Consider the following 21154-nt stretch of genomic DNA (forward strand, 5'->3'; position numbering starts at 1 on the left):
ATCCACCTTGATGCCGATTGTGGTCATTGTTGACTTTGGCATGTTGTTTATGCCTGATCCACCATCCACAAGCATGCGGTTGACTTTGTGCTCCCTTACATACCCAGAGACGAAAATATGACGGTTGTGAGGCTTGGATCCTAGCAGTAAGTCTTTGTGGGTGAAGTGGATTGCGTCCTAGGCAGCACAACACGTGGCATACTCATGTGGTCGAAGTTTCAAGCCTTTATCCTTGCTTTCTTGCACTTCGTGGTCGTCAGAACTTGCCAATACCGCTGTTAGTGCTCTTCGCATCTTCTTTGGCAATCGTAGCGCTTCCTCGAAGCTAAAGTGTGTTAGCAGACCTTTTTTAGGCGTGAGGGTCTTTTCTTCCACAGTGGCGATAGCTTTGCCTTTTGAGGGCTCTTCCATCTCTACTTTAACCATGTGACTGGCCATGGTAGTGCATTGTTGGAAGAAGTCCTTCGAGAAATACTAGTGCAAGGAGACAGGAATGCATGGCTCTTGCGCCATAGGTTCCCCACTGTATGTTGGCTTAGCAACTCTTACGTTTCCTTTGGGCTTCTTGTTGTTGTGGCAATGGTGATTTCCTCCTTATTCCACCTTTGGTTGTGTGACTTATGGTTTTAGCTTCCTTGTCTTTTTGTAGGTCACCAATGTTTATCCTTCTTCATCGTCGGTAAGTGCATTTTGGTCATTTACCCCCAACAATGGTTGTGCAGAAGGTGTCATATGGCTTGAGCATTGATGGAAATGGTCATGCATCATTTGGAAAGGAACGGGATCAAAGGATCCAAACATAATCGTAGTAGTGTGCGTTGTGGCCGTGTCTTCTAGGTCGAGTTCTATTCACCCTTGTTATGCCAACTTCATGATGAGCTCTTTGAGGATGAAGCACTTGACAACGGGATGACTTACAATACGATGGTACTTGCAATACCTAGGATCGTTAACGCGATTCATCTCTTCGAGACGCTTGCATTCCGATAACTTGATTACCTTATTTTCCAGTAAGTTGTCTAACATTACAGCGATTTCTGAGTCAGGAAAAGGGTACGTCTTTTGCTCCAGCTCCTTCAAGGTGCTTTTGTACCTGTCTTGGGTCTGGGAAGGCTTATCTCTCTTTATCTCCTTCGCTTTGATCTTGGAGGAGATCTTGATAGGCGTAAAAGATGTTTTAATGGGGGTAGTGTTGATAGTAAAAGCTTCCTTGGTGGGCTTATTCCCATGATTTTCCACATTCGAAGCAAATACCTTATCTTTCTTGAAGTTGAAGATTGGCTCATTTTTTCCATGATAGGTGATGCTCAACTGCATGTCGTGGGCACGAGTGGCTAAGTCTTCGAAGGTCCGTGGTTTGATGCCTTGAAGGATGTAGTGTAACCCTTATTACATGCCTTAGACGCACATCTCAATCGAGGAGATCTGTGAAAACCTATCTTTGTAGTCGAGGCTTAGAGTGCACCATCAGTTGATGTAGTCCACAATTGGTTTGTCCTTTCATTGCTTCATGCTTATCAGCTCCAACATGCTTACAATGTGGCGGGTGTTGTAGAAATGGTTGAGGAATTCCCACTCCAATTGTTCCCAGCTGTTGATGGATTCAGGCTCTAGGTCCGTGTACCAGTCGAATGCATTCTTCTTCAGAGAGCGGACAAACTGCTTTGCGAGGTAGTCTCCTTCTGTCCCCGTGTTGTTGCAAGTTTCAACGAAATGGGCAACATGCTGCTTTAGGTTTCCCTTTCCATCAAACTGCATGAACTTTGGTGGTTGATAACCCTCGGCATCTTCAGGGCGTCAATCTTCTTGGAGTAGGGCTTTGAGTACAACACTAAGGTATGTGAGCTCCCTTCGTATTGCGCCTTGATGGTGTTGGCAATCATCTTATGCAGTTGCTGGATAGAGAGAGAGATCTCATGAGCACCGCTACATGGTCTAACTCCAGCTTCTCTTTGACTTTCTCCACCGGAGGCTTTTCTTCTTCATCGGCTTCTTTCTTTAGTGGATCAACCTTTAAGTCAACTTTCACGTTGTGCTATGCCTTTAGTTGGGTGACGAGTGCAGTGATTTTCAAGTCTTTCTCCTCCACATTCCGTGTAAGGTTTGCGATCGCTTTATTCATTTGAGCCAGTTTTTCTTCGATTAAAGTCACTTATGTGGTCATGACTTGCATGGCTGAGCTGCTGCTCGAGTTGGCATCGGAAAGTAAGGACTCTGAGTACTTCCTTAGGCTTTCCTTTCTTGGCGTCCTTAACGAGGCCAGGTTGATCACGGGCACGTGCCTTGGGTGCTCTTGTTTCTTTGGCAGAGTTAATGCATGGGTGGAAGCTGCGGCAGAGAAAGCTCTTACCTTGCTTAGGGTTGTGATGCTCGAAGTGTCACCACTTGCGGCGAGAATGTTCTTGTTCTTCACCTTGGTTGCGAGAACAGCTTGATCCTTTCTTGATGACATTTGTGCTTTTTTTTTTTTTTTTTTTTTTTGCAGATGTGAAGATAGAGATGAGAGGCAGAGATAGTCCCACTAGGAGTGCCAAATTTGTAAACACGAATATTCCTGCGATGAATGAGACAAGAACACGTGTATCAATTAATATATTTTGTATTAATTTTGGGGTTACAATCTCTTTTACAATTTGATCCTCGGATTCTATCTTCGTAAGGTATAGATATGTGGATGGGATGTTGATCCAAAGGGTCGTCGATGCTTGGTCTAGGGATGAACAGTGGTGCAGATCTGTTGATGTTGTTAATCCAAAGGGCCATTGGGGCTTGATTTTAGGATGAACAAAGATGAACTGATATTCAAGGGCCTTCGGGGTTTGATCTTGATGAACAATTGTGTGGATTTCTTCAAGGTCCTTTGGGCTTGATCTTGATGAACAGTTGTGTGGATTTCTTCAAGGATTTGATGAAGAACGAAAAGAGCTTTCTTGATTCTTCAGGATTCTTAGGAATTTGGGAGGTTGGATTAGGGGTGGAAAAAAATACCGAATTTCCCAAAACAATCCGAAAAATTCCCGAAACCAAACCGACAAAATACCAAACCGAAAATCCTGAAACGTTCGGTACCCAATACCTAACCAAACCGAAATTTTCGATATAGGAATCGGTTTCAAGTTTTCGTTTTTTGGTATTCCTAAACTAAACCGAAATAAAAAATATATATATTATTTAATTTTTAAATATATATTTGAAATTGTAACAACCATCGGATTTGGTTGAGATTTAATCTCAACCGTTGAATAAAAATCAAACCCTACACTTACACTTTGTCTCTCCCGTCTCTCTCAACACTCAGTTCACTCATTCTCTCTCGTGGCTTGCCGTATTCCCAAACCGAACCGAAATAAAATATATATATATATATATATATATTATTTAATTTTTAAATATATGTTTGAAATTGTAACAACCATCGGATTCGATTGAGATTTAACCTTAACCGTTGAATAAAAATCAAACCTTACACTTACACTTTGTCTCTCCCGTCTCTCTCGACACTCAATTCACTCATTCTCTCTCGCGGCTTGCCTTCTCCCTCACCTCACCACCCTCGTCGTTGATTTGTCTCTCCGTTTCGAATCCGGCCACACAAGTGACTCACCTGAGTCACATCTCTCTCGATTATCACCTCCATGATCTTTCTCTCAGTCCCTCTCGACTTCTCATCCCACACAGAGTCATAGTGGAGGAGCCTTCCTTCACAAATTAAGGCCACCGGCACCACTCTCCTTCTCAGTCTCTCTCAATTCCAGTCATCCAATGCACTGTGCAATTCTCCCCCAAATCAGGTAAAGTTCACAACCTAATTTAGGGTTGGAATTCGAGATTAGGGTTTGTGAAATTTAGCACTTGGAAGATAAAGTATACTGCATACTGAGGGTTTAGGGGTTGAATTGGTGGTTGGAATTTGAGATTAGGGTTTCTTTTCTGTCACAGACTCCTCACAATTAAAGCATAAATTTGTTACGGGTTGATAGTTCATAGTTCATAGTTGTAGCAATAATTGCAGTTGCTAAAATGAATTTCGAGAGTTGGTGTAAATTAATGAATGGAGTTCAGAATTAACCATGGGATTTTGGGATGTTTGTAATGGAGCACCATAAATGTATTTACAGTTTGCATTTGGTCAGAAGTGAGAAAGGAGGAAACACGCAAGCAAGAACTAGAGGTATTGTGGCAATACAGTCAATGTGTTAATTTGCATTTGCATTTGTATGCTAATGGAGTTGAACAAATAGGACTTGACTGTTGTGCAATCTGAATATTGCTATCATTTTTTTGAACTCAACATTTAGCTGCATTATTGTTGACAACGAAACATGAGGACCTTTTCTTATATCTGCTATGCTCTCTCTCTCTCTCTCTCTCTCTCTCTCTCTCTCTCTTCATTTTGAATCTGATCTAATGCATATGACTGTAGCTAGTGTTAGGCATTGGCCATGGTTGCTCTTCTTGTTATGTTTTTATGCTAACAATTATCTACGAAAAGCTTGTTTTCTTTTTTTTTCTTTTCATAAGAATAGTTGCAAAAAACTATTGCAACCTGTATACTTATTAATGAGATAGTGATTATTATGTTGAATGTTTCTAAATGAAGGTTACCATTTTATGATTTTATACCACTATATTATGAATGTGACATTACATATTAGAATAGCCTGCAATATATGTTGAAGAATATAAAAATACAAGATAGGCTGGAGCAACAGAGAAGCTCTAGTGTTATGTTGATCAATGATCATTGTATCATGATTCATGCATTTTCGAATGAAGAATGATCAACAGTTTAAATTTGTTGCCATAATCGAATTGACTGTAACTTCTTTGGTCCTGTCGGTTATATGATATTGAATGTCTTTGGTCCTATCTACTTTAATTTCTGATGTTCCTACATGATTTTTACAGGTTGTCCAACGTCTTCAAGAACTTTTTGCCCAAACGAAGTACAAAGAAGCTACTGAGCTTGCTGCGGATACTGTTGCTAAATTCAATTTTTAGTCCAATAGCCCAAAAGCCCAAAACTATTTTGGGATTCCCGATTGTCCCGAAATCCCAAAACTATTTCGGAATTCCTGAAAATTGGGATTCTCAAAAATTTGGTTTGGGATCGGTATTGAATTTGGGATTCCTGAAAACTTCGGTTTGGGAATCAGGACTTGCATTTCAGTTCGGTATCCCATCCCGAACCAGCCCTAGGTTGGATGCTTGAAAGCTTTAGAGTTTCATAGCTTCAAGGATTTGGGGAATTCTCTTCCAATTTGGGAGTAGAGAAATGTATATGTGAATTTGTGGAATGAAATGAAAGGCTTGGCCTTCTATTTATAGAATTTTTTCAAGGCTTAATTTTGAATATAATAATCAGATAAAATAAATCATTTCTGTCAGGTATTGACACATGTCCTTTTTTTACTCTTTCGATTTTTGTTATACCCTGCGTATAAGATTTATGTGACACGTGAACGTTGAAATTTTAATGCATTGGTCAACAATTATTTTACCGAAATTTCAATGTCTACACCCACGGCACGTGGCAAGAAAGATAGGAATGCCCGAAGCTTATAAAGCGTAGTCAAACAGGCTAGGCTTAAGACCTATTAGAGATGTTACTTGTCTCCAAGTAAGAAACTGTAACTGAAGTCAATTTAGGATACCTTGGGGGTTAGGTAACGTAATCACTATCCTAGTAATTCGACAAAAAAAATCATTATCCTAGTAAGATTGGGTAACTTATCCTAGATTTCCTCCTAAATAGTCTCCTGATTTAATTAGGAATAGTTTCCCTACTAGGATTCTCAAGATCTCTATAAATACTATAGCTTAGTTATTTATCAGGAGACTTCTCTTAGACTCGACTTTTCATCTTCTCCAAGACACAAGAATTCTCTCTATGCCTAACAGAGGCCTATACACCGCCGTCCATGCATGGCACATCTACGGAGAACTCATCTTTTTAATGACCTATCATAGGCTATTCATCAAGGATGATTCACGATGTATTGCACATTACACCATTCTTCTATAGAACTACATCGGTAGTTTGATTATCCTTCCCGGAGATATGTAGGCAGTCTTATTCGGATTCAACCACACCCTCTCCCCAATCAACCCTATTCTCCCCTCGCCAAAGATCATGGATAATTTTGACTAGATTTCGCCTCCGCCCGCGAATGTGAGCAAATTAAGTTTCAACAAAGCTGATTAAATTGTTTTGAAAGATACATTGAGATTTCCTTTTATTTATATATATTTATCAATTTTTTTTTTTTGTCTATTTACATTTGCCTATCATTCTCCTATGTATTCAATGACTCCAACTAGAAGACTTTAGATAAAACAAAAAGTTCTTTTTCTTTTAGTTTGTTTGTTTGTTTGTTCATCTTTTTATATGTATGTATGTGTGTGTGTGTGTATATATATATATGTATTTTGAACAAAATTATAGAGAATGATGGAAACTCCATCAAAAGCAAGTGTTTAAACAACGCAAGGCAACCTAGGATTTGAACAACGCAAGGTAACATGAGATTTATCAAGATGTAGAGGGTCGTGGAGAGTCCATCAAAAGCAAGTGTTTTGGTGTTGGCATGATAAATCAATTCTCAAATAATAAATTAATTCTCAGCAATTTTTATTAATTTCTATTTCTATTTCTATTTCTATTGAATTGGATTTTGGAATTTGGAATTTTAGAACTGTTTTATTTTCTAATTGTGTGTAAAGATAATTAAGATATTAAATTAGATCTATGATGGTAGTTTAGGTAGTAAATTTGGACTAAAAATAATATAGGTGTAAGTTGGTTGTAGAGCCATTATATGGGATCAAATAAAATTTTCATTTGGTATCAAACACACTATCATGTGACTCAAATTTATGATATCCTACTTACAAGTAAAATGAATCTGTTAGAGCTATAGGACACAAAAAGATTCCGACCATTGTTTTATCGGTTGGAAAGAAAGCGTCTCCTTTTATCTGGAGGACACAAGAAGATTTAGATCCCTTGTTTTACCATTGGAAATAAGCAATTTTCAGAGCATCTTTTTATTTCAATTCATTTTTATTATCTGCTGAAAACAAATAGTTTTTGGCACACCCTTTCACCCAACATGAGTAAAAAGAGTTTCACCTTCTATAAAAAGAGAGCCAAGAACAGAGTAAAGTGGAGAAGGAAAGAGACCATGCTGAACTGAATGCAAATGAGAACTTTCTCTTAGCAACTCGAAAGCTCTCTCTAAGCCCTTGCTAGTGTTGCAGCACGAGTCACAAACCTAACCTGAAGCTTCCCACTCTCTTGCCTTCAAGTCTTTCTGTCTAAGCTACTGTAAAAACACCAAACGCCCAAGCTTTCTAAAACACCATTATATCCTATTATAGTCTTTTTAGCATGCTATAAATGACAGTTTGTGTTCTAGTGCAACTGCCATAAACTTCGGGTTGTAGTGCAACCCAAGACCTCAGGTTTGTTCACCACTTGTCGAACAAGGTAGATGGTGAGTACTATAATTGAGTGTGACTCGAAGTATGGTCGGAAAATCAGGCCGACATTATGAGGGTGAGTGCCAGATTTATGACCTCCGAATATCATGGTTTGACCTCTCGTAGTGCTTAGCTAACCTAGTACACTGGTCGTTGCACTCTTTCTTTCTTTATAAGCATAAAGCTAATTGTTGATGGTGAAACTGATAAATACATATAAAATGGCTTACCATGCTTGGGTTTGGAGAGTATTGGTGCTCGGCCAATGTGGGCGTTTAGGTTGACAAACTTAGTGCCAATCTATACCATTCTGGTTGAACATTTCTTCAACAAATAATAGTATCCAATTCTTTCATAGGTTCGGATGTTCCCGACTTTATTCATCCCTGGGGTCTGTTGCTGGCGGTTTCACCAATGAGGTAGATGACCCCGCAAAGTGTTTGGTAATCACCCTGGTCATTTTCTCTTGTTCCCCTCGTCCTTTGGGTCTCTCAATGTCGAGGGATAGGGCTTTTTTTTTCTACTCTTCTGTCTATCATGATACTTAAGGGAGTGTATGACTGCTCACCATAGGGCATTCTTAGAGTTGCTTGGTGGTAAACGCAACCAAATTGTATGTGTTTCCCATAGACAGTGCTTAAATGTTAACGCTGAAATTTAAGACGTTAACAAAGATCAATGTGGTCAGCCCTACGTGACCTCAAGGTAGAAAAATTAAGAATTAAGCAACAAGATTTAAGTGGTTCATCGCTTAAAACTGGGCTACATCCACTGAGGTGCTAGGATATATTGATATATTGAATAAAGGTTACAATAAGCACTCGAGCTAATCTAGTCTCTTTTTTTTTTCTCTTTTTTTTTTTTTTCCGACCAGTTATAAGAGGTACTCGTATCCCTTATATAGGCCCTCAGTGAGCCCCAAAATTCTTTAGCCTTGAGTCTCCCACTGTCTTTGCATTTAATGACCCAAGTGCATTAACGCGACTGCTAGTTGCCCATCCGTTCTTTAGTCAACACATGGTAATGAAGTGACACTCCTTCATGTCCACTTGCATGTTTTCCTAGGCTAACGTGTACCGAGCGCTTTGCTCAGCCCTGGGGTTTGAGGAAACCCATGGCCAAGTGATTGATCTGTCAGCCTGTATGTCTAGTTAAAGGCTTTTTCTTTCTCTAATGGCCAACACGTTGCCCGGGTTTGGTGTCTAAGTAGGTTTGTCCCTTAGACTTTGTGCTATAAAGTTTTTAATATGCCAACTTGCCGCTAGCGGTCGGAAAGTACTTTATGAGAAAATGCTCGGCATCGTTGTTGGTAGAAAAAACCAGACCCTTGAGCAGTCGTCCATAGCGCTCAGAGTTGTCATTTCTCGTTCTATTAGGCCTTGGTCTTCTTTTCCTTCTTTGGGCCTAGTCTTTGGGCCTTCATTGGACCTTCCTTAGGCCTATACTGCTTTAGAGGTCGAAAAGGTCCCTACGTTAACATATTATTTAATATCTTAACAAATGTTGCCAATGTAGTAGTTTGTATTTGATTATCGATAATATCAGTTTACCTTCTAAAAGAAAAGAAAAAACAAGAAAAGAGAAAAAGAGAGGAAGATTGGGGATTCTTCCTCAAATTTCAAAATTTAAATAATCTAACAATGATAAATAAGATAGTGAACACTACCACCACTTGAAGGTGGTGAGCAAAAATCCACTAGTAAAGTTGGATAAGAAAGTAGCCAGTAATAAATGTCATCTTATTTCCTCTACCATGTTTGGTATATATGTATGAATTGGAAACAAAATTTGTAAAGTTATTCAATCGTATCCTTAAATTAGAAATTCACATAATTGGTAACTAATGGTTGCCTCGTTCCCCACGAAAATGAAACCCAAGCTTAATGGAGTTTTGCCCCATGTATAAAGCCCAACGGCTACACGTGCTCCTGTCATCTAATTTGTGATGTCCGCGTATTAGGAGCTATACGTGAAGGGGCGTGTTGAGAATGAATCTCACATTAGTGGGAGGAGAATAGGCCTTACAAGTGCATATTATATTGTGATACTCTTCGAAATGCCAGTTGGTTTTGGTAAAAGCTTTAACGAAGTTTAGGAAAAAATCATTGCTCCACATTTTAACAAGTTCAATAATTAATGGTCACATATGTACTTGTGACCAATTCTTCAACAAGATTAAAAATCAAAAACTACTGCTCCAATTTTCTCTAATTAAAATGTTGATCAAAGATACTTTAACATTGACTAGTCTTTTTATAAATTAATATCAATCTGAGGGGAGATTTAGGGAAAAAAAATGTTAAGGCACGCATGTGTGTTAAAATAAATTATGGCTATTCTCAGTTTACTACCATCAAGTTTTTCGGTTTTCAACATTTGGTACATCAAGTTTTTCTGATCCTAGAGTGGTACCTAAAGTCCAAATTTTGGGACATTTTCATACATCCGTTAAGGTTGCTGTTAAGTCAACCATTAACTGGTGACGTAGCACCCACGTGGACACTAACTTGGCGCCACGTGTCAATCTGGGTACACATGGCTATTAAAGAATTAAAAAAAATTAAAAACCTAGAAACTACAACTTTGGATTTGGAAGGAAACGTTCTGGGTTTTTCCCCCATCGCAGCCGTCTTGGGGGATAGGTTTGCTTCTGTTATTCTTCATGGAGGACAACAGCGGCAACACCACTGCTATTGTTAATGAACCCACTGAGCTCTTCTCTTCTTCCACCTCTCCGTCGTCATCCCCCACCCTTTCTTCCTCCCCGTCTTCCTCTTCCAAAACATGCACAAGTTGTATCTCCTAACACCTCTGCAACACTAATCAGTGTGCTAAAAGCCCCCAAAAATTTCTAAAAAGATTAAAGCTTTGATTTTTATACAAAAATTAGAGCCCATTCATGAGTTGGGTGGGAGCTTCACAAGGCCGAACCCATCTCGATCTCCACTTTCTTTCTCTAATCCTCCTCTCTCTCTCTCTCTCTCCTCCACACCTCAACCTCCTTCATTCCCTCCGACTACTACCTCATCAACTGCGGCTTACCCTCCAACACCTCCATCTTCAACTGTGTCTTTCAACGGACCCGTACAAACCCGGGTCGAGCTCCATTTCGATTGTCGACCAAAACCCATATCCCAATTAGCTCGCCCTCTACCACACGGTCAAAACCCATAATCCATTTCCTTTTCTCTCGCTTTGATGCCATCACCAAGCTCGCCCTCAAATGTGACTGCAGATCAATCAGCGTCGGCGATGAGGAAAGGTGGGTTCGGTTGATTGAACGTTCGTGGTGGTGATTTGACGAGGGGGAAGGCTCAATTGCGATTGCATTTTTCGACTGTTCGCACTCGATGATCCATCTTCCCCATAACAGTGACAGAAGATAAGGTAATTTTCTAAGGTTTTGCATAGATGATGATCCGTCTAGCTCAACGCTCCATAACTCGAGATGATTGGTAGGGTGCGGAGGATAGAAAGGAGAAGGGGATTGGGGAGGGAAGGACGGGTGGATCGAAGTAACAAAAAGGGGTTTTTTTTTTATGTGACCAAAAAAAAAAATTATTTTTTTAAAGTTAGAGTGGGCCCAAATTGACACATGGTGCCAAGTCAATGTCCACGTTACCAGTTAACGGTTGATTTAATAGCAACGTTAACGGATGTATGAAACTATCTTAAAATTTTAACTTCAGATACCACTCTGGGATGAAAAAAACTTGATGTACCAAATGTTGAAAACCAAAAAAAATTAAGAGTAGTAAATCGAGATTAACCTATTAAATTAGGGAGTTTTAACGAAAAACATGTGATACTGTTCACTTTAACAAAAAAAAAAAATCATATTTTTACACTAAAAAATAAATCCTGATACAATTCATTTTACTTTTTATTTTATCTTTATCATTAAAATTCAAAATTTTCAAACCTTTTAAATTAATTTTCCTATTAAATTAATATCAATCTCGAGATATCTAGAAACACAAAATGCAGCACGAAAAACGGTGGCCATTCACTTAGGAAGCTTCTAACTTAGGTCCCATGTGTCCAGATGGTAGGACGAAAGAGGCGATGGAGCACCAGGTGGGGCTCGGACCCACACGCAAAGCATTTGATTTGATTTATTCAGTAATATAAAATTGGGATTTATTATTTCGAGAGGGAGAGGGAAGGGAAGGGAACTTGTCTTCTTTTCTTTCTTTTCCCATTGCAGTTTCTTCAAGCCACCAAAAAACCAGGAGGGAAAGAAAGCTTAAGAAGAAAGGAGACACAAAGCTCAATCACAAAAAAGGTAAAATCTTTTCCAATTTTCTGGTAAAACAATCAGTTTTCTAGATCTGGGTCACCATGATTAATGCTCATTTCTTATATTTTTCCATTTGTTTTTTTCTGGAATTGTCATTTCCATGGCTTTCTTCCGATTTTTCGTTTCTCCATTAATGCACAGCTATTCCCAATTTTTTTTCTTTTAATTCTTGGTGAATTTCAGGTGGGTTTTTGGTTTAGATTCAGAAATAAATTTTGTAATTTGAATTTGTTCAATAATTCTCTTGAATCTTTGGCATCATTAATTTCTCCATGGGCTTAGAATTTGCATCTCTTCACAATTGACAATTAATCCACGCCCAAAATTCTCTCTTAACATCTGATTTTTTTTCCTTACATTTTGGTGTAATTTGGTATTTTCAAGCTCTAGATTTGTTTAGTATTTTCATGGTTTTTTTTTGTATTCGTGTGATCTTTAAATCTAATTTAAAGAAGAAGACTAATGTTGTTTTCTGAATAGCTTTGTGTATTGTGGATTCAGGTTTTGTGTCTCCTCCTACTAAGCAGAGAGATCAGAGGAGAATATAAGGCAGAAGAAAAAGGGTGGCACTATGGAATATGAAACTAACAACTGGATTTGGGATGGAATGTACAACCACCCACATGTATTTGGCGGTCTAATGCTGACAGCCGCCTTGCTCGGCTTGTCCACGAGCTATTTTGGTGGAATTACAGTTCCCCAGTTGCCTTATTTATGGTCTGAATCTGGGATCTTCCACAAGAAGAAATGTGATAAGAAGCGCATTCGGGTTTACATGGATGGTTGCTTTGATCTCATGCATTATGGTCATGCGAATGCCTTGAGGCAAGCCAAGGCTTTGGGAGATGAGTTGGTGGTGGGCGTAGTTAGCGACGAGGAGATTATTGCCAATAAAGGTCCACCTGTTTTATCCATGGAAGAGAGGTTAGTGTTTATGCGCATAAATATGCACATTAACTTGCTCATTTCTCAAGAACACGCATTTATGTTGGAATGCCGAAAACATTCCTATGGAATTAGAAATGAGCACGTTAACATGCTCATTTCTCAAGAACACACATTTATGTTGGAATGCCGAAAACATTCCTATGTGAGTTCAAGTTGTAACTTTTGTTACTTAGCCACCAACTCAAGTTACAGAATATGTTACATGCATACAAGTACTTTATCCACAGAGTTTGCGACTTCAGATTTCGTAATAATAGTGTTGTTCAGCAATCATTGGAATTAGAATACGCTGTTTGGTCCACCCATACCTTTATTGTTCAGAGAGAAATTCTTGTAACTGTTCTGTTGTATAATCTCCTGGGGCCTAAGATCGATGTATTATCTGTATACTTTATGTAACTACTTATTTCTGTCTAATTTGAAGTTTCTTTCCAGACTGGCTCTCGTAAGTGGTTTGAAGTGGGTGGATGAAGTCATACCCAATGCTCCTTATGAAATTACTGAGCAATTCATGGGCAGACTCTTCAACGAGCATAAGATTGACTATATCATACATGGTGATGACCCTTGCCTGCTGCCAGATGGAACTGATGCTTACGCCTTGGCGAAAAAAGCTAGTCGCTACAAGCAAATTAAACGCACTGAAGGTGTCTCCAGCACAGATATTGTAGGTACTATGATTCTCTTCATCTCCCTCAGAGGTTTCTCCTTTTGTTTAAAATGACCCCAGTACTTATTTTTCAAATCCACTTGTGACTTCTTGTGGTCAAGCAATCTAGAAGTGAAGAGATTTGATGAATGACCTGCCTAGATGGATAAACTGTTACATATTGAAAACATTTTCTTATTTTCAATCAGTCTAATAGTAATCATATGTAGGGAGGATACTTGCTTCTCTAAAGGAGACAGATGGTAAAGATCAAAATGGTACTTCCTTGCAAAAATCCCCAGAAAGTCAACCCAAGAGTGCCCATTTATCTCAATTTCTGCCAACATCCCGACGTATTGTGCAATTCTCTAATGGAAAGGTGGGTGTCACTTACTATCGTGTCAGTTTTAACTTGAACTTTTTCATTTATTTTTATTATAAGTTATTAGTATTTCATACACTACAAACTGAGCTCCTCTTTAGGATCTAGTGCATCTAGTGACATGCGAGAATAAATACAATTGGAAATGAACACACAGACCGCTTTTTGGTACATATCAAGACCAAGAAGTCACCATGGGTACCATACATGACTCTGATGAAGCCACTTCCTACTCTAACTTGTCAAAACTTTTACAATGTATAAAATCATGAAGAGAAAATACCAGTAAATGAAAAACCTTCCCAATTATGCGGTAACACAATCCTTGATTGATTATTTACTATTTAATTTAAAGAGCAAAGCATTGGCCAATTAGTGGGATCTGTGTGTGAGTAACACAGTAAACCATTTTGCACAGTAGCTTGGTATTTGAGGCTTCATATCTTTTCATATTTATTTCAAACCATAGAGATAAAATAGGGCGGTAGTGGAAATATAGTTTTTTGTTTCTTTTTAATGCATAATTTATTTTCTGATCCTCCATGATAACACCATCTATATTCTCAGGGACCTGGACCAAATGCTCGTGTTGTGTACATTGATGGGGCATTTGATCTCTTTCATGCAGGACATGTTGAGGTATAATTATATCTTTGTGTTAAGTTGGATCTTTGTAGTGCATTTGCCTATTTGATATCAAGTTTCAAAGTCTGAGGTGCATCTTGAAATGGCATTTTTCTACCTCATCCTAGATGTTCTCTAACTTCAATAAAAGCTTGGAGCAATTTCTAAATAGCCTTCATGATGGCGTTTTGTCATAATGCACTTTAGCATGACTCATCTGTATTTTAAGTCTGGTATATGCATTAGTTCCATTGCTTTAAGAGAGAAATGGATCCCACCACTGCATTAATATACAAAATGCCGTTGTCAGTTGTGACAGTTCTCTGCTAATCATTAGTTGTAAGGCTACCCGTTGAAGCCTTGGGTTAAGGCTTGACCTTCTGCCAACGTAAGCAGTATGGTCTATGTAAACAACTGAATGTTGTCATGTGATGTTCACACCCCTCCTTTTGGCAATTCTTGGCCGTGGAGATTGATTAGAGCATCTTCCCTTTCTGTATGAACAGTTATCAAATATTTTTCTCATCATTTCATCATATGAAAGCTGTTTCTCTTTTTTGGGTGCTTGCTTAGATCTTGAAGAATGCTAGGCAGCTCGGAGACTTTCTACTAGTTGGCATCCACAATGATGAGACTGTCAGGTAATTCCCTTTTCACTTCATTTGACATCAATTCATTCATTGGTATAATTATGGTGCCATGAAGTTTCCTTCTCTTACTATCTTTATATTTGGAAGCTAAACATAAAAATGTGTTTATTTTGCTGTCTACTTTAGTCAACAAGGGTAAACGTGTAAAAAGACCAAAAACTAAGCTAATAAAATTTTGCTACTTGCAGTGAACACAGAGGGAAGCATCCAATAATGCATTTACATGAACGTAGTCTTAGTGTATTGGGTTGCCGTTATGTTGATGAAGTCATCATTGGTGCTCCCTGGGAAGTTACCCTGGACATGGTGAGTAAATGCATCAACTTATCTTCCTATTGCATTTTATACCAATCAACTTGTTCATGATGTTTCTTCAATCAACATGTTCATGATGTTTCTTCAATCAACATGTTCATGATTTTATTTGCGTACTGTTTCTACAGTCAACATGTTCATGATGTTTCTTCATGGCCTTGAATGGGACTATAACATGTAAGTGTCGTCATAGTAATCATGATTCTACCTTGGCTTGAACAATAAAATTTCCAACATTATTGCTGTTTGGGAATGTGCATAGATTCGTGACATGCTTGCCACCTGTCTTCATTACTTTAGATAAGCATACCTTACATGTGTGGTGGAGTCCATGGAACCAATACGTGCTGGCATGTGTGTGATATAGCATGCTATAGGCAATAAGTTTTATCAATTCGAAGGACAACAAATTGAACCTATTCCTAGATAAAAATGGTTCGGACAATAAATTATACCTTTCTCGTCCACATTTTATACTCACTGTACTTTATTCAGAATAGTGGAATCCTTATGATGCAGTCTGATTAAATGTGTTAATCACTGTATCTGAGTTCTATATTCTTGCATTGACAGATAACAACTTTCAACATTTCATCAGTTGTGCATGGGACAGTTTCCGAGTACAACTCCTCGTTTACTGTAAGTTGATGGATTTTTCTTCAAATTTGATCACTGTAAACTTTGTTCTATGCAAGCTGAAAATTGGGTTATTGAATGGGGTGATTTGTACCTTGCAGGGTGAGAGCGATCCTTATTCTCTTCCCAAGAGCATGGGGATTTTCAAATTACTCGAAAGCCCAAAAAGTATAACAACATCATCAGTATCCCAGAGGATAATTGCAAATCATGATGCTTACTTGGTACCTCCGAAATCCTTGTCTACCTCTTTGCTTATATGCACTAGTACCATTGTAGATTGAAAACCATGTTTAATAACTTCTATACAAGTAAACTGGCCATCATTATTTGTTGGATAAAATCCTGTGTCGTGTTTATATTCATCTCTTTGAACAATTCCTCTCTCCACACATCGCAACCATAAGTTTCACGTTGGATGTTCGTAGAATAAAAAGAAAGTATTTTCTCGTATGATGTTCTGCACGCGCAAAATTTCTGCTTGAGAGTGCTGATAAAGTTGTGCCCCTGATGTCTTTGATGCAGAGACGCAATGCCAAAAAGAAGGAGAGTGAAAAGAAGTACTATGCACAGAAGACGTATGTCTCAGGAGACTAGCCCGTATGAATTAACTAGTAAAGTTGATCGGTACTTATTGAAGAGCCGTGTGTTGTGGAGGCCATGGAAGATTGCCATTTTGATAGAAGGACGCGAATAGAGGGGAACGACATGGAAGATTATACCGTCATGATGTCATCAGACTTTTATGTAGAGCATTTTTTTTTTCCATTCAATGTATCTCTGCTAGAATATAGATGAGAATCAACAATATATTAACCTCGTCAAAACCTCCTGTGCATATTTGTAACCAAAATTTGTTAGGGTGTTTATACTCCCCTCTTTTATGCCATTCTTCTCATAGTTTTGATTCATAAAGTTAATCTGCGTTACCTTTCTTCTTTATTACAACCATCTTTTAGAGACGTCAAGACTGATTGTCACTAGATCAAATGGTCATTGACTATTCTATCTTTTCCCACCCCCGTGAAGGAGTGCTCACTCCTTCACGCAGCCGAAGGTCTTATGTTCAAATTCGCCCCACCCGATTATAAATCATATCAAATTCAAATTGTGTTAAAACTCAAGTGAAGTGCATGTTGTTTGAGATTATAAGCTGAACTGGATTAAAGCCATAATTAACATACAAATCATTTTCCTTCACTGCTCTTCTGCTATTAACATTACAACACGACCTTCTGGTTCTGGTGTCTACTCACACAGCAAAACACCTCCCAATAAATTTTCTAAAACAAGGAACATTCTCCTCCTTGTTACCATACATATCATATAACCTAGTCGAAATCTGCAAGCAAAAAAATGAGGCACTACCCGAATTCCAACCAGAAAAACCCCAACGCCTTCCGGTCTTCATCGGAACCAAGTGACAGGTGTGGTGGTGTTTTGTGGAGGCTGTGGGATCATACAATGCTGCTGCTGCCACTCAGGAAACCCTTCATTACTCGTCCACATACCGCTGCCATACATGTTAGCCATGCCTTGTCCTTCTGTGCTCTCCTCTTCAATCTCCATTGTTGCTGTTACCATCCCTTCAGCCTCCATCAGCTCTCCCGGGGCCACAGCTTGCTGCAAAAGCTCCATTGATGGCACAGGCGGAAGCTGGCTTGGAACCCATGGAACAACAGCTTTACATCGATTCGCGTTGTTTTGCACCGTCTCGTCATCTTCCTCAGCTGATTGTCTCAGATTATAATGGCTGGAGCGCAGAAATTGGTCTGGAGAAAACCCACAACATCAAATTTCCGAAATTTTGAGACAGAAATCGTCAGGAAATCCAAATGGGAAGTTGAAATGCGTACCCTTGAAGCCGGAAATCAAATCGGAACGAAGAGAGAAGACGGGAGGGCAACTGACAGGCTTGAAGAGCACAATGGCCTTCTCATGGTTTTCTGACGGCAACTCCTCCATAACCGGAGCATCTAATTTCACCTGATTCGGAGCCACCACAAACTCCGCCTCCTCCTCCTCCATTATTGGCGGCAAATGAGCATCCTAAGTTACCAAATTTTCACACATACAACACATTGAGTCAGAAAATTTGAAACATTCAACAGAATTGGGTCGAAAATTGAAGTGAAGAAAGCAAACAAAAAGATGGGGTTTTTACATACCAGGCGGCGAATCTTTCTGGCGGGAGAAGAAAGAGAAAAGTCGGAGAAGTCTTCGTTGACTTGGTCAAGCTCCTCCACCTCCTTCCTCTTTTTCTTCATCGTTTTCATCAGCATTCCGTCTGAGACAAAGTAGCCCTCCATGTGAGAGATTTCTGCCACTCTGCTTCTGATTCTGCAGAAATGGAGATTTGGGTTATTGTTGAACTGTGTGATTGTTGAGGATTTGATTGGACTTTGGATTTGATTTGCAGAGACGACGTGAAAGTCTGGAACTTTAAAACTCAATTGAAGAGTGAATTTGCAGTCCCTGTAAAAGAGAGAGAGAGAGAGAGAGGTAGGTTTCTGCGGGTGTCTAGATTTCTCCAGAAGACAAAATTGAAAAGTGAATCTGTGGGGGTGTCTGGATTTCATTGGCTAGTTATGGGCACCAATAGTTTGGCCCATGGGCCATAGTAAATAACAATTATTAGAACTGAAAAATTAGGGATTTGGATAGGGATAGCAACGGTTCGGTTTGGAGATGGAAATGCTATATCCATCCTCATAACAACGAAAATTAACCATACCTATAACCGAAAAATAACCATCGGGGATTATCTATAACCATATCCATCGGGTAACGAATTTTCAATCTGTTATCAGTTATATCCATCTTCGTCAAAAAAAAATATATATATTCATCCAATTGGCGCACTATAAATTTTAATAGATACTAATTTTGCCATTAAATGGTCACATCCAATTACAAAAAATATAACAATATATATTTGAAGTTGTTCATGATAAGCCAATATGATAAATTGGTCCAATAAAAAAGAAAAAGAGGACAAAAACAAATACAAATGGAAGACAAAACATGTAAACTAAATATATAACAACAAACAAGCAGACAATTATTGATTTAATTTTGTATAATTCTATGGGCTCATAACATATGTAATAAACTCAAAAACTGACGCTAATTAATAATTTGCATGAATCAAATAACATGAAAAAGAATGAAAGATTACCTATTGAACTGACAACATGCACCAATTTCTTAACAATGAGACTCTTGAAGAGAGATGAATTTGATAAACTTGGAACATTTGATAATTGATATATAAAATGATTCAATGAATTAATTTGGTTGAGTATAACAATAAGAGTATTGAATTGATGATGTTGTTGGTATGCCCCATGTATGATGTTTGGTGCATAATAAAGATAGTATAGGGTTTCATGCATGCATAATGAATTAGTACTATAGAGATAGGAATAATTGAATACGTTGTGGGCATAATTCCAAGACTTCCAAAGGCCTAATTGAATAAAATATAATATATATATATATATATATATCAAATATATATATATATATGATATTCGGATCGGATTCAGGTACGGATATGGATTGGGTACCCCTATAACCATATCCAAAACCATAACCAAATAAAGTTCACGGTTTTTCCCCATATCCAAACCATACCCGAATTTTCATATCCAAATCCAATCCATTCGGGCGGTTATCCACGGTTATCGGGTTTTACGATTAGAATTGCCATCCCTAGATTTGGATTCCCATCCGGATTATCTTTGCGATGATTTTAGAGATTCTTACATCCTATTTGTTTATCGTATATCGTACTGCTACCTAGAATTCTCATCCAAAATTAGTAATAAGTTGACTAAATGTTGGTTGACGAAGCAAGTGGCTCTTTACCACAGTGGTAGAAAGGTGTTATGCCCATGCATGACGGCGTGAGTGCAAATCTCATTGATGTCTAATCTAACATCTAACGTACTAATGCTACCGCTCGGCTCAAAAAAAATGTTGGTCGTCGAAATTCTAATTCAACTATTACAAATTTTGTTTGGTCCTCCATTGTTTCTCGAAAGATTGGATGAAAATCAAAATGCAATCAATAAACAAAAACATTTTAAAGCATTTATTTATTTATTTAAGAATTGAATCATAAAGACAATGGTAATTAAAAAAAAAAAGATATAACTACTAACTAGTAATTGTAATATTAATATATTTAAACTAGAAGAACTCTGTTGAATGAAATTCTTTTTTACTTGTAAACAGAAAATAAAGTTTACACTCACATCCTCAACAAATGAGGTAGTCAACAGAATTATTGGACCTCAAAAGGCTTAGCAAATCCCAAAGCTACACCTCAGACAGTCAAAACTTAGTGCCAATTTGGGGTTACTTTTTTCGAATAACCTTTTTCAAAAGTTTCTTAATTGCTACTTTGTTTGTTAAAGGTGCGGTGTGATAAAGTTGTTTCAAGCTAAACTTATAAAGCAGTTGGGGTGGTGCTTTCACTTCAGTTTATGCGCATATCAAAATCGGAAGAGACGGAAACGTTCAATGAATTTAGTTTACTTACTATTAAAATCTGACCGTTTAATGGTATTTTTTTTCATTTGTAATTGAGAAGTATTAGATTCAATTCTTGTCAAAAATGAGTTGAACCATATTATTATAGTAAGCAGTCTATTATAACACTTAACCCACTCCACCACTCCCTTAATATAGATACTATCGTTTTTTTTAAAAAAAAAAAAAAACAAATACAGTTTACAAATCGCCTTTTTTTTCTTTTCTCGCAACATATAATCTCACACCACTATCAACAACGATTATTTTCACAACACAACAACGTCAGACTAAGCCTTAACAAGGTTTGACAGTAAGACTGTACTTTTTACTAACTCACATTTAAAAGTGATTCGTATGCACTGAAAAATTGCAAATTGCAAAGATATCTCTCTTTTTCTATTTTTGCTTTCCCGGTTTTCGTTAAGGGAGAAGAAAATGACGATGGGATAACCTTTTTCAACATTGGAAGTATTCATTAATTTTTATGCTTTTTTATTTGTCAATTTGTTTTATCCTTTCTTGAATTGCTTTAAGAATATGATCATCTACACCGGCAAAAGAAGGTGAAGTATTAAGTTCCTCATGACCCAAAATACCGATTCATCAAAAATGTTATGCAAGTCTTAGCG

The 21154-nt window shown here is 38.0% G+C and overlaps 2 protein-coding genes and 1 long non-coding RNA gene across 5 annotated transcripts; 2 read left to right on the plus strand and 1 right to left on the minus strand.

Moving 5' to 3' along the window:
- Positions 1 to 3510: 3510 nt before the first annotated feature.
- On the plus strand, positions 3511 to 4991 carry LOC137736463 (uncharacterized). Its single transcript, XR_011068751.1, has 3 exons — positions 3511 to 3791; positions 4119 to 4171; positions 4909 to 4991. It is a non-coding gene; the product is annotated as an uncharacterized lncRNA (long non-coding RNA).
- Positions 4992 to 11620: 6629 nt separating this feature from the next.
- Positions 11621 to 16875, plus strand: LOC137738132 (ethanolamine-phosphate cytidylyltransferase-like). 3 transcript variants are annotated; one of them, XR_011068863.1, is made up of 10 exons: positions 11621 to 11767; positions 12284 to 12706; positions 13166 to 13401; positions 13610 to 13758; positions 14329 to 14400; positions 14959 to 15026; positions 15224 to 15341; positions 15479 to 15527; positions 15924 to 15989; positions 16088 to 16161. XR_011068863.1 is itself a non-coding variant. In XM_068477758.1 (10 exons), the coding sequence occupies exons 2-10, from the start codon at positions 12354 to 12356 to the stop codon at positions 16581 to 16583; spliced, it is 1257 nt and encodes a 418-aa protein (XP_068333859.1). In that variant the 5' UTR covers positions 11621 to 11767; positions 12284 to 12353; the 3' UTR covers positions 16584 to 16875. The 3 variants fall into 3 exon arrangements, 2 of the variants coding, with proteins under 2 accessions (XP_068333859.1, XP_068333860.1); XM_068477758.1 differs by lacking the exon at positions 15479 to 15527 and adding an exon at positions 16512 to 16875 and having other exon boundaries at positions 16088 to 16210; XM_068477759.1 differs by lacking the exon at positions 15479 to 15527 and adding an exon at positions 16512 to 16875 and having other exon boundaries at positions 11629 to 11767; positions 12263 to 12706; positions 16088 to 16210.
- Positions 16876 to 17122: 247 nt separating this feature from the next.
- Positions 17123 to 18517, minus strand: LOC137737978 (uncharacterized). The gene is made up of 3 exons (XM_068477571.1): positions 18155 to 18517; positions 17843 to 18035; positions 17123 to 17758 (listed from the first exon to the last, which is right to left on the minus strand). The coding sequence occupies exons 1-3, from the start codon at positions 18293 to 18295 to the stop codon at positions 17394 to 17396; spliced, it is 699 nt and encodes a 232-aa protein (XP_068333672.1). The 5' UTR covers positions 18296 to 18517; the 3' UTR covers positions 17123 to 17393.
- Positions 18518 to 21154: the final 2637 nt, after the last annotated feature.

This window comes from Pyrus communis, chromosome 6 (assembly GCF_963583255.1).
Source record: "Pyrus communis chromosome 6, drPyrComm1.1, whole genome shotgun sequence".
Classification (NCBI taxonomy): Eukaryota; Viridiplantae; Streptophyta; class Magnoliopsida; order Rosales; family Rosaceae; genus Pyrus; species Pyrus communis.

Bases quoted from the DNA above. Each gene is read 5' to 3' on its own strand.
- LOC137738132 (XM_068477758.1), top strand. From the start codon at position 12,354: ATGGAATATGAAACTAACAACTGGATTTGGGATGGAATGTACAACCAC. The intron at 14,401-14,958 runs GTATAATTATAT...GTGCTTGCTTAG, and splicing joins TTCATGCAGGACATGTTGAG to ATCTTGAAGAATGCTAGGCA. The intron at 15,990-16,087 runs GTAAGTTGATGG...TGTACCTTGCAG, and splicing joins AGTACAACTCCTCGTTTACT to GGTGAGAGCGATCCTTATTC.
- LOC137737978 (XM_068477571.1), bottom strand. From the start codon at position 18,295: ATGGAGGGCTACTTTGTCTCAGACGGAATGCTGATGAAAACGATGAAG. The intron at 18,036-18,154 runs GTATGTAAAAAC...TTGGTAACTTAG, and splicing joins CCAGAAAGATTCGCCGCCTG to GATGCTCATTTGCCGCCAAT. The intron at 17,759-17,842 runs GTACGCATTTCA...GGTTTTCTCCAG, and splicing joins TTTGATTTCCGGCTTCAAGG to ACCAATTTCTGCGCTCCAGC.